We start from the raw sequence: 12792 nt of genomic DNA on the forward strand, positions 1-12792 counted from the left end.
ATGGAACCTATGACGTACCATCATAGGGAAGACCACCGCGGCAGCAGACGCTTTGATGACCCACAGCAGCACCAGGCAGGTGAGCTGAACTATTGTGAATATGTGAACCTTCCACAGCGGCACATATCTCAGGTAGATCAGGTCAGGCTGGTGCTTTGCCGGCATCCCAAACAGTTTAATACGGTCAAAGAACTGCAGTGCAATGAATACACAAACAACATGACCACACATTCATCATAGCCTTAGTTTGACCTGCATGTATAAACAAGACATAAATCAATCCTGTAACTAGATCAAATATTGTGAAAATGAAAGTGTGCTAACCTGTATGCCTTTGAGTGAGGAGACACCCATGTAGAGGAACACCCCATACAACACGGGCATTGGGATAAACTATAGAGAAATAAAAAATATATATATATATTTTTTTTTAGAAAAATAACAATTACAATTAAAAACACAGTTAACCCTGTAAAGCCAGACATGTGGTCTTTTTATTATTTTTTAAATGTATATTATTTATTGCAATGGAAGAGTAAACTGAACCTTTAGACAAAATATAAAACAATGAAAATGGCATATTTGTTTTATTTTTATTAGATATATACCTCATATAGCATGATATAGTAGAATATGGAGCTAATACTCCAAGAGGAAAAAAATCTAAGGCCCTAACCAAGTTAAATATGTGATATGTTATATATTTATAAATATTTACATGGCCAAAAAGTAAGATCAAATTCTGATAGCTTGAAAAGTAAATCAGTGTGATCTCCATGAAGACATACAATTGCATACATTTTAAAATGAGTTTTCTGAGGAGAAAAAAACATGTAAGGACAATTAAGTAAACCAAAGTTGCTTCAGTTGGTGTTTATCTTGAAATATCGGCATAAGAATATAAAATGTTTTCTTACAGGTATGTTTACTTCATATAAATCAGTGAAAAGTTTACAGCAAATAAGACACATTTCACACAACCTGAGTAGCTACGTAGTAGCAACACAGGTTTTTTTAAACCAATTTTTATCATGTAGACAATTAAGAGGCCTTAGAAATGTGCATATCAAATGATACAGTAGATTTATTAGGTTTAATACTTATATATATATATATATATAAAAAAAAAAAATTCACTACAAACTGTGCCATACCTTTAGAATGGATGTCATGAAGACAGACAGACCCATAAGTACAAAGATCATGAGCCCAGTAACCCTCTGCTCACGAATTCCCAAAAACTTGGGCTGCTCTCCCGGGGCTGAGCACTCCGACTCCACCTTCAAACTGTTGACGTGAGAGATGGAGAGGACAGTGGCAGCGACGAACCAGGGCAAGCCCATCACAGAACACATGCCCAGCATCAAAGCCACCACCAGGAGGTCAAGATGATACCCACAGCCTTTCTGCAGAAGAACAGAATCATGAGCCCCAGGACCGCTGCAGTGCTCTGACAGACTGGATCAGGTGTCAGACTGACCTTGAGCTTGTGTTCTTTACGGTTGATGATGACAGCGGTGATCTGCTGATCCATGAAGATGAGGATAGTGCACAGGAGGGCAGGGATGGCTGCTGCAAACAACGTCCATGTAGGGTTATCACCCAGAGGTGAGATCAACCAGCCACGGTTCTTAGAGGTGGGCTATTGGACAGAAGAAATACACTTTAAATAATAAACGGAGCAATTCCAAGAGGGTCCTTGCACCACCGGTGCTCTGGCCCTAATTAAATGAAACATAAAATTGAATTTATTGGGGATGAACAATTTTTGTGTCATATTACTTTTCAGTCTATATTAGAGAATGCTTAATTTATTGGTATCTGTATTGTCTTGACATTCTTATTTCTCCTATTTTTACATTTAGATAATCTTTGCCAATATCTAATGCTAAAATAAAGCTTTTTTTTTAAGTAACACTTAATCTTTCGCAATCTCAAAATTAATAATCATATTTCATACTGTACATTTTAATGTTGTGATGCCCTACATTCACTTGCAGCATTTGATTGGTTTTAGTTAGTCACTGGTTTTTTAGACAAAATAGTACAGAATTTTAATACCAGTCACCTGTGTATCCCTTTACAAAAGGAATTTACAAAAAAATAATGCTTTAGAGTCACCATAGGCAAAATTAACAGCATCCAAGAAGCACATACTTTTTTTTTTTTTTTTTTTTTTTTTTTTAAGTCTCACAAAGGCACCAAAGCCGAATTTTTGCCTTGATTTGATCAAAAATACAACAAAAACAAAATTAGTGTGAAATATTCAGTGTCTGATTTGTTGCTCAAGAAACATTTCTATTAATATCAATGTTGAAAATAATTCTGCTGCTTTTTGTGGAAACCGTGATGCATGATGACTATAAAGTTCAAATGAAAAGCATTTATTTGAAATTGAACTAGCTTTTGTAACTTATTTCACTTTTAATCAATTTAATGTGTCCTGAATAAAAGTTCTAATTTCTTACATTTCAAACATTTAAAAAATTACTACACTTTTGAGCATTACTAATGAATGGCAATACTTGCATAAGAGTGCAGCACCTGGTTCTTAGGCTTTATAGAAAAACAGTTAAAGAAGAGAGGTTAAATCAATAGCCAAAGCCCAGCAGGATAACAGAAAACAGGAACAGCTGGAGTGGTTTAGAGTCAACTAAACCCCGCTAAGTGTGTTTTCTGTTTATTTTGGATTATTTATATAAGTTTTGCCTCTATTCACATGATGGTACACTCATTTCAACTGTTTTTGATGATATAAAGCTGCGCAAGTTAAGCATTTCGAGAAATACGGATTTCCAAATCTTTCTTTGTAAATTAACTTTTAGGCAAATTTAGAAGAGTGGAAACCAAAGGTCAAATGTCCAGAAACCGTAAAACCAGCCAAACATGATCTGTTGAATCTAGCTTAAGAACTAACAAGATTAACAAAAACAAATTAATTACAGAAAATGACATTTATAGTACCTCAAAGGTATCTGGGACGTGTAGTTTAGGAGAGGGGATGCCCACCAAGTAATCAACCAAGACCATAATCATGATGGTTAGAAAAACTGCAAAGTCACTGATTGAAGAGCGGACCTGGAGGACAGAAACTAAATGTTAGAGCAAATAACACTATCAGCACATGATCAGAGCATGACTCTACTGACCTTAGTGGGGAAATAGTTCTTGGTCTTGAACTGCTTGAGGAAGGATGAAAGGAAGAAAGTGGTGAAGAAGAGAATGACAGACCAGAACAATACATCAGGGATGTACGGGCCATTATGTCCACAAGCAGGACCCACAAACTCGCCATGGAGGTTCTTGCAATTCTTTAAAAAGATAGAGTGAAAAAAGCAAGTAATAATTAAATATATTTTATAACTTTGATGTGAATACAAGTGCATCTAAAAATTATTTTAAAAATAAAAGACCTTACATGTTACATCTTAGAACAAGATGTTTTACTTTTGTTAAAAGTTCTATATGCATTTGATTCAGAAACATGCTGTTAAGAAGTTGTTTATTTATTATTTATTGATAAACTATTGTCTGGCAACTGGACACCTTTGATGCTGCACTTTTCTCCCTGTCCAACTTATTCTGAACTTGTACATAAAAAAAAAATCAAACAATTAAAATGTTAAGTTTATGTGTATTCCTGTTAATCATATTTCTCCTATTAATGTTAACTTTGGCAGCACTATTAAAAACACTTTGTGAAGAACAGAAATGCTTACTGGCACATCAAGGTCACTCCAGTTTATGGTCTCGGGATTAAAACCTGACTGATTCCATGCCTGTACCATCTTCTCTGTGATATTAGATGGAGGTGAACACTGACATCTAAAAAAAAAGATAAGTAAATTAACTTATAATAAACATGAAGCATAATACCATAAACAACAAGGTGAATATTTCCTTACGTGTAAAATGTGAGGTTATCCAAATTGTCATGCATGTTGAAAGGGAACATCTCCCCCAGCTGGAAGAGTTTCTCCAAGGCCTCATAGATGAAAATGATGCAGATAAGGGCAGCGAAGGCTTCCTCCGTGAATCTTGTTATATAGCACACTAGAGAGCTGGCATCAGTGGCAACCAACACGATACATAAGAAGGCCGTCCACAGGCCAATGCTAGTGCGCAGAGAGAGGTAGGACAGACCATAGTCACTGAGAAGAGACAAACAGACATGTTATACATCACAACATACCTGGATAAAATCATCTGCTAAATGAACAAACATAAACCTCATCTGTGTGTTTCATATAATCAGCAATGTGTTTTTGTATAGAGAATGGATAAACAGACTTTTGATACCAAGCAGTTTTGCAATTTTATATTTGCACTGCTGAAAAAAAACATATAGACACTGGTTTTGGACATTTAAAGTGGAGCGCTGCACCACTCTTTCCTCACCAGTAGATGGCGCTATGGTACTTACAGCTTAAAAATCAATCTTTCATAAGAGGAAACAATCTGAATTGTATTTCACTTTTTAAACTGTAATTGGGTTGTGGCTAGAAGGGATACAGCAAAAACTGGCAGCTAATTTTCTTCCTAGTAGATTGTGTTTTATTAACATCTACAACCCTAATCCAACCCCTTACAATAATGCAAAAATATTGTTAATTATTGTTGTACAGTGCGAGAAAAATTACACTATATTGATGTGTGCATGCCCAGTAGTTTTTGCTGTATGCCTTGTAGCCTTAACACTGTAGTTGACATTGAAAGTCAACCACCGACTGGAATGTGACGTTATACTTCAATTTTATCAACTTCAACTTTTTTAAACAATAGGTAGTTATAAGCAAATAAATTGACTGGACTAACAGCATTACAGGAGTGCTGATATTTCATAAAATATCAGGGTAAAGAACTCAACATTCATTCATTTATAAGTTGGAACGCAAAATAAAATAATCCAATTATTCACAATGATTTTCATTAGGTTTTTATTTGCCCACTGAGTTGGTACTGTAAGTTTGATTTATTTAGTTCTATGAACTCAGTTCAAACTGTTCATTTTAATGAATCCAATATATTTTAGTCTTAATGAATCAAAAAAGTTTTTATTTTTATTTGTATAAATCGTCACAAATTGTCCCCGTTTCTCAGCACGAAGAAAATGCATAAGGGAGAGGATGAGGAACACTGTGACACTCTACTGAAAGTGAGTCTCCCTCACCTGCAGAACTTGAAAAGAATCTTCTCAAAAACTAAAACTGGCCCAGTGCTTCCCAGGATAGTGAGAGGCTGACCAGAAAACAGAGAGAAGGCCACACCGGTCAGCGAAGCTCCAAACAGAGACTCAATGGCACTCTAAAACAAACACAGACAAAAGAGATGTTATCAACAATGTGGGAGAGTTTCAAACAAAGAAGAAACACATTCTTTGGAAGCAGAAATTATAAATTTTAAAGCACAAGGAAAGACTATGCTTAATAAACACTCTTGATTCCAGTGAATCTGAATCATATTCAGACTGTATGTTCCACTCAGATTTAATCCGCCATTATTTTTTCCAGAAGGTCTGACTCACTATGTTGTTTTTGGTGGTTTCCCCCAGAAGGCCTCCGAAGGTGATGACAGGGGACATGCAGGCACAGTAGAGGAAAAGGATAGAGGCCAAGCACTGAAGGCTAAGAGCGTCCCGCACATCACTCCAGTAAAATGGAGCTTTCCGCTTAACGTCTAGCACCAGTCCACCAAATATCCTGTGATGAAAGAAGAAAATAAAAGGATAAATTCTATCAGGACATACTCACAAAAGCAATCAAATTCAGAGTTAAATAATTTGCAGAAGTTAACTAATAATAATAGATATTGCTGTTAAATATTTGGTATTAACAATCCCCGTTTTCTAATAAAACAGAAATTATTAATGACTGTTGGGTCTAACAGTGAAGTTAACCAAGTCCCTACATTAATGGAAATAAAATTAGTAAATGCATTTGGAAATGATATTATAAGGGCTTCTCATATTGTCGTAATGGCTGCTTAGGGTGTGCTGTATTTTCAGAGCGCTCTGGGGTTCTTAAAACACATCTTAATGGACGGCTCTCTTACACAACTGTCTCCAGCTGGCCATTTAAAGCTACAAATCAAAGGATAGGCGCCACTATTAAATATACCGCTTTTATTCAATATCTCCAACATGAAAGTCTCACAAAATTTGCACCATAAAAACATTATTACCCCCCTCCATTTAATGCTTGTTTCATAAGGTCCTCCTTCATTAAGAGACTTCACCGACCCCCCCCCCCTTCTCTTTCTCACAAACACTGTGTTCAGGCAGGGTTCAGTTTGACACACATTTATACATGTCCTTAAAGTCCAGACAACTTAATGGCCTTATGCAAGAGCATAACATATCTAAGTATGTCATATAAACCCGTCAGCCATATTTAGGGCATGATATAATAGAATCTCTATGTTTTAATATATGCTCTGCTTTGCATACCTCTACCTACATTTATAGACCAACTCAACAATAATATGGTTGAGGTATGCAAGAAAAAAAGTATGCAGCCAATAAATGTTGGAGGTTAGACGATCTCTGACCGTCCTGTCCTCTGGAGTTCAGGTCCGGCGTGGTGTTCCTCTTCTTTGATAATGTCTGATAGTGGAGCAGAGCCATTAGGCGTGGAAGGCATCTTCCTCTTCTCCTGCAGACATAAAAAAATGGCAACAAAACCCCCATTAACCCAGTGGCTGGCTTTTTCCAGAGACTAAACCAGCAAACTACTGGTTACCACTATCTCTGGGGTATGATTACCTGCGACGGGACACACTTTGGCGGCTCGATTCGTATCGTGGGGTCCCATTCTCCTGGAGGCAGCACTGTCACCTGGTCCAAGAACTCGTCTATGCCAGACAGAAGATCATTCCTGTCTTTGGCTTTGTACGCTACATCATGAAAGATCTGTCATGATGATAGAGAAGACATGAAACTGAAAATGTAGTTATGCAAACTGAACTGCTGCAATCTTAAAATTAAGATTAGGACTAAAGACAAGCTGAGTTTACTTCAATGACTTCTTTACAATACAATTGAAGTGAATTTTTAAAATGTTTCTGAAGTCTCTTTTGCTCAATTAATGCTGCATTTATATCAAAAACATCAAAACAGTCATGTTGTGAAAAATGTTTAAAATTGAAATGAGATGTTTTCTGTTTAGAAATAGAATTTTATCCTTTGATGCAAAGTAGAATTTTTAGTATCATTACTTCAGTGTCACATGATCCTTCAGAAATTGTTCTAAATTGCTGATTTGGTGCTCAACAAATATTTCTAAATATTATCAATGTTGACCATTATCTTTGTGTAAACGGACCATTGTTTAGGATTCTTTGATGACCGTTCAAAAGAACTTGCTCCAGCTTATTCAGAGTGGATGCCTCACCTCATCTGTCATTAAAGTAGCTATCGACCTGCCAATCTCATGGTATTGGCCCCCTTTCCCGAAAGGCCCCAACAGCAAGAAGAGAAACCTTTATAAAAAAAAAAGTAAAAAAAAATATGGATGAAATGAAACTTCAGGAATTAGTTGCATAAAAGGCTTCACATACAATTCCAGCCATAAGAGACCTACTGAAGCCATTTATGTAAAAACAAGGGATGTTTTCAGGTGTGCCGGAGCGCTACCTTGTTGGAACAGGCACTTCGGTCAGTCCAGTCAGAAGAACAGCAGGTGAGAGACGGATGAAGGCAATGATTGGACACTCAAGGAAATCAACCTCCCCCACCAAAACATTTGAAGCCTCAGCACCCGGAGGAATTTTCTTCATGAAATTCATGTCCACCTTAAGTACACAGATAAGTAGAAGATCAGGTAAGCAGTGTCACTTTAGATGTTTATGTACCTCAAGAATGGTGTTTTGGTTTACCGGGAGTATGTAGTTGTAGATTCCACAGTATTACAAAACCAAACAGAAATCAAACTAGTCTATTAGCAAATCTGTGCAGGATATTTGATGGTATGATTTATGGTTATCATACATTAACTAAAACAGGTTTCAAGACTGCAGGAACTAAATTTCTGCCAAACTCAGGTTAAGCCAGTTTAGCATGATGATCAACGATCATTACATGAATTATAAAACACAAAAAAATATAAATCATGGGAAACAATTCTACGATAAATCATTGACAATGACCAAAAGCAACAGTTGCACAACCACATAACACACCAAACCACTGACACATGAGAGAGGAATGATATTTCACAATCCACAGGACAGCAGAATCTAGTCCAGTTTGGTCTTGAGAAATGTTTTTCCACTTAGCGAGGTCACATTTTTCTAACCAGGATCAGGATTCGTGGGAAGACGTCACTTAACACCTAACAAAATAAGACTTCACCTGAAGTTCAGGATCAATTGCAGTTTCAAAACAAACTATCAAATAGAACCAAGTAAAAAACCCTGTCCATCTTCTACAAGTGATTTCATTCATCCAGAACCAGGTAGACATTCGTTAGAAAACAAGAGAAAAAAAAATATGTCTAGAGTTTCTGTTTTATTTTAAAACAAACCTGTCATATAAAAATAAAAAACTGTGAGAACTTGTTCAAACCAATACTTCACTATGTTTTAACAGAAACTAACCTGTGATGGCATCTCACTAGAATACAGCAGAAAGAAAGACTGTCTGATGACCACATATTAAGGACACAGATTTAGAAATATTGTAAAAGTACTGCAACATCGAAAAAGGAACATTGTTCCTTCTCCCAAGAGACTTCAAACATCATTTAATCACAACACACCATACAATAATCAAAGCATGGTTAAGCACTCAAGACATCACAGAAGACCAAAGTCACAAACACAACGTCATGAAACACTTGATGAAGACACACCAGAAGACAGGTTATGAGTTATAACAGTGTAGAGACTTACAGTAGGCCTTTTGCCGCCCCCTCCCAGAGATCCGCAACTACAGTGAAAAGGGGATTGGCTGTCCTGATACCAACCAGACAGACACAGAGTGTGTTCAGAGTTTGGAAAATACCTGCCATCTTGCCATGAGACTTCTCTGGTCAGAACAATCTCACGCCAGTAATTAAACTGGTCATTTGATCCACTTACAATGTTAGTGCTTTGCACCAAAAAACAGTCATAATCTCCAATTAAAATTTGTACCCTATCCTTTACAATCTGCTTTGCTTGCAAAACCTGAATTACATTATGACATGTTTACAAAACGGCAGTGAAAATAATATTTCAACACTGTTTTTAACCATTTTCTGAGACTTAGAACTTGTGGAACTGAAAAAAAAAAACCTCTCTCTCTCTCTTTATTTATAAATAAGTCTATAAATAATTTTTTTTTTAAATATTATTATAAAATCTAAATATATACATTGTATATATATATATATATATATATACATATAAACATTTTATTCTGATCTATCAGATCTAATAAAACCTCTCACCTTAAAAGTCCAAAAAGTGCTTTATATTACAAGGAGAATCATGCACAAATTAACTTAAAATAAATGTTTTATACAGGTAAATGTACTATGAAGCACTGTAATACAGAAATGCTACATGCGTGATGGCCAGTTTTCTTTTATAAGAGCTAAATGAACGGTAGATGAACCTCATCTACATGTGCTCAGCAATGTACTGTAGGATCCCAAGATCATTTAGGAATCATTTTAATCACATAGATCATTTTTATATGTGTAATATAAAATATTTAATGCTCTTTTTCTTCTTTTTTGTACCTTGACAGTTCCTGGTCACTGTTTACTTTATTTGCATGAAAAAAAACCAGCATCACTCCTCACTAAAGATCCCTAATCTTTACTGTCTTTCAATGCCAAGAAAGAGAAATTAATGAGAAAATGACACAAATTTCATTTTTGTGGAACTATTCCTTTAAGTGATAACCATCAACAATATTTACAATAGGTCATGATGTAGAGGGAGCTCACCTTGCTGAAGTCCACAGTACTGTTTTCCCTGCTGCCACCAGCGCTGTTCATACGGCTTTCACTGGGTTTACTGTTCTCCAGGCCCCCCGGGGCCGACTGGGGGGATGCAAGAAGACCTGTTAGGATGAGAAATGGGGAAAGTTGTGGAGGAAGACAGTGGTTAGATGTATAATTATGACTCAAAGCTTTGATATACAGGGAAGGTTAACTGCACACTCATTGTGTGGTCTGGAGTGTGGACATGCAGAGTAAGTCACATGCTTTCTGGATAACATCACACTGCAGTGTGAAAATTCATAGACTCTTTGCTGTAAGTTGGTTGCATTTTATAAAATTTAGGATGTGATATTCTCAGAGAATTTGATAATTCCCATTGCATAACAAACTGTTCCTGGCTTCTGGGTGAGGATTTTTGCTTCACACAGCACAGTGATCAAAAACCATCTCCCGTTATCCTTAAAGAGGCACTGTAAAACTGTGTAGGCCTGGGATGACATTTCGTGGAAACAAGTTCTGCTGCTATCTGAGCCTGCTGCTTGACGTCAAGCAAACTTAAAAATAAAGGGAGCAAAAAGTCCCTCCTTCTATGGTCTTCCCTGTAAACACATGGAACAGACAAATCAGTCACTGCAATTGTTTAATGTCAGTCGCTAGAGCCTGGTCAGGTTTGCAAGCACACAAGCTGCATGCTCTGCCAACACGAATGTGGCAAAGTACAACATGGAGCATTGCCATATGACATCACCCACTCCCATTTCAACGGGCTCGATTTACACCTCTGGAATTAAATGTATTTCAAGAGGCCGATGACCTAAAGCGTCAAGGGAAGCTTTCTGATCCTTAGCATGACATCATTTATTACCACCTGTGAGGTACTACCACCCTTCGTAGTGTGCTTCATTTGTGGTGATTCATTTTATTGGCCTGGTTTCTGGTGTGCATGTGCTCCAATAGCTAGAGTAGATACCTGTGACCTCATTAAGTTCGGAAGACTTTTAACAGACCCAGACTTCTTGATTATGGCAACAGAATGCTTACATGTCAAGTCTAAAAGAGCCACACACTAATATCTGAACCACAATATGAACATTATGTTTCTTGGTGTTCTGTGTGTATTCACAGAGAAGGATAAAATGATAAAACAGTGCCAAGTTGCAATGTCTCATATCGACAGCCAAGATCTCATGGAAGCTCTCATGAAAACTTCTGATGGATTGGTCATAGTGAAACTCAAGAAAAACAAGTGGGGACACAGTGAGACAAAAAGACATTTAAAATGGTTCAGGGTGACAGAGGGCAGGGTGTGAAAGACAGGTTTGAGAAAGAAAAAGGAGAGAGATTTTGCATTGAAAGTAGCATGCGTTACATAATAAGATTGTTATTTTTCTATTTATTAAAATCTTTTTAATGTATAACTAAAGTTGTGTTTTTGTAATTAATGGAAAAAATTATTGTAAATAAATATTTTATGGTTACATTTTAATGCATAAACAAACACTATTCTACTGAAGTCTGAGCTTAGCAAGTTGTTGTTGAGAGATCTCAGGTTTACATATGAAATGTATAAAATATTGCAAAATAATATGTTTTGTTCCAAATATTTGTTACTATTTTAAAACCATTACAAGGAAATGTAAACAAAAAAAGTTTGAGGTCGGAAAGATTTTGTAAAAGTTTTGAAAGGAGTCTCTTATGTTCACCAAGGCTGCATTTATTTGACTAAAAATGCAGTAAAAACGGTAATACTGTAAAATATTATTATAATTTAAATCACTCCTGTCTTCAATGTAATTTGAAGATCCTTCAGAAATCATTTTAACATGTGGATTTGTTTCTCAATAAACATTTCTTATTATCATCAGTGTTAAAGCAGTTGTGCTGTATGATATTTTTAATGAAACAGATTTTTTCAGGATTCTTTTTTTTTGTGTAAAATTCAAAACGTATTTAATGTCACATTTGAGGCATTCAACGCAACCTTGTTGAAACAAGTATTCATTTCTTTTTTTTTCTTTTTTTCATATATATATGTATATATATATATATTTAAATTATGTAATTGGTGACTTTTTTTCTGGGTTCAAACACTCATGACAAACATAGTGAGAGTCCGAGCACATGTTTCATGCAGGTGACACATCATGCTGATGGGCTGGATATTTGCCTGACTGAGGTAGGGGCAAGAGCTGTGCCAGCCTGCCCGGGTCATGCGCCACCTGCTCTTCCTGAGTGGCTGAAAACAGTGAGTGTGGTTTCTCCTCCTCCTCGGGTGGGAACACCACAACTTCTGGAATGTCCTCTCTCAATCCCCGTGCCACCAGCAGCTCGGGGCCCTGCAGAGAGGGTCCTGGGGAGCGGAGAGATGAAGCACGGTGGGCGGTGGGGGAGGTGTTTTGAGGGGTGGTGAAAGGGGAGGCATTGGGGGAGATGGAAAGAGATGCGTTGGCACTCGGCAGAAGCTGGTTGAGAATGATGGAGGAACGGGAACCACGGGACTCTCTGGAGGGACGGCGTGATCTGGGGGGACTGGAGGTGGAGGAGGTACGTCTAAGGAGGGACAGACGGGAGGCTGAGAGACCCTCCCCTGATGGGACCAGAGCAGGGGGTCAGGAAAGGATGAGGGAAAAGTATGAAGAGAGGAAAATAAAGTAAACAGACTGCAGATGGAATAAAATAACATTGATGAATAAAATAAAAAGCAAGTATGTTGTGATGAGAGAGCTGGGAGTGTTAGAATGAAGTGAGGAGACTGCAAAGAAACGGACAGTGCAAATCAGTCAAATGATTCAACACCCAAAGACATGACCATCACACACTGATCATTAATCTTTTTGCTGTAAACCATCACAGAACAACTCTGGAT

General features: G+C 37.0%; 1 protein-coding gene across 3 annotated transcripts in view; it reads right to left on the reverse strand.

Annotated features, from left to right (window-relative positions):
* Window positions 1–12792, reverse strand: part of slc4a7 (solute carrier family 4 member 7) — a 50212-nt gene that overhangs the window by 4015 nt on the left and 33405 nt on the right. For 2 of the 3 annotated variants that reach the window (XM_059568334.1, XM_059568332.1), the window contains exons 7-21: window positions 9930–10045; window positions 7631–7788; window positions 7389–7476; window positions 6761–6907; window positions 6547–6650; window positions 5525–5699; window positions 5171–5304; window positions 3906–4151; window positions 3720–3825; window positions 3150–3311; window positions 2965–3078; window positions 1481–1642; window positions 1155–1406; window positions 325–393; window positions 19–192 (exon numbers count right to left, since the gene is read on the reverse strand). In XM_059568334.1, the coding sequence (XP_059424317.1) occupies window positions 19–192; window positions 325–393; window positions 1155–1406; window positions 1481–1642; window positions 2965–3078; window positions 3150–3311; window positions 3720–3825; window positions 3906–4151; window positions 5171–5304; window positions 5525–5699; window positions 6547–6650; window positions 6761–6907; window positions 7389–7476; window positions 7631–7788; window positions 9930–10045 (2207 nt within the window). Of the gene's footprint in view, window positions 1–18; window positions 193–324; window positions 394–1154; window positions 1407–1480; window positions 1643–2964; window positions 3079–3149; window positions 3312–3719; window positions 3826–3905; window positions 4152–5170; window positions 5305–5524; window positions 5700–6546; window positions 6651–6760; window positions 6908–7388; window positions 7477–7630; window positions 7789–9929; window positions 10046–12093; window positions 12514–12792 lie in introns of all 3 variants that reach the window. The other variant, XM_059568333.1, reaches the window with a different exon arrangement.

This window comes from Carassius carassius, chromosome 15 (assembly GCF_963082965.1).
Source record: "Carassius carassius chromosome 15, fCarCar2.1, whole genome shotgun sequence".
Classification (NCBI taxonomy): Eukaryota; Metazoa; Chordata; class Actinopteri; order Cypriniformes; family Cyprinidae; genus Carassius; species Carassius carassius.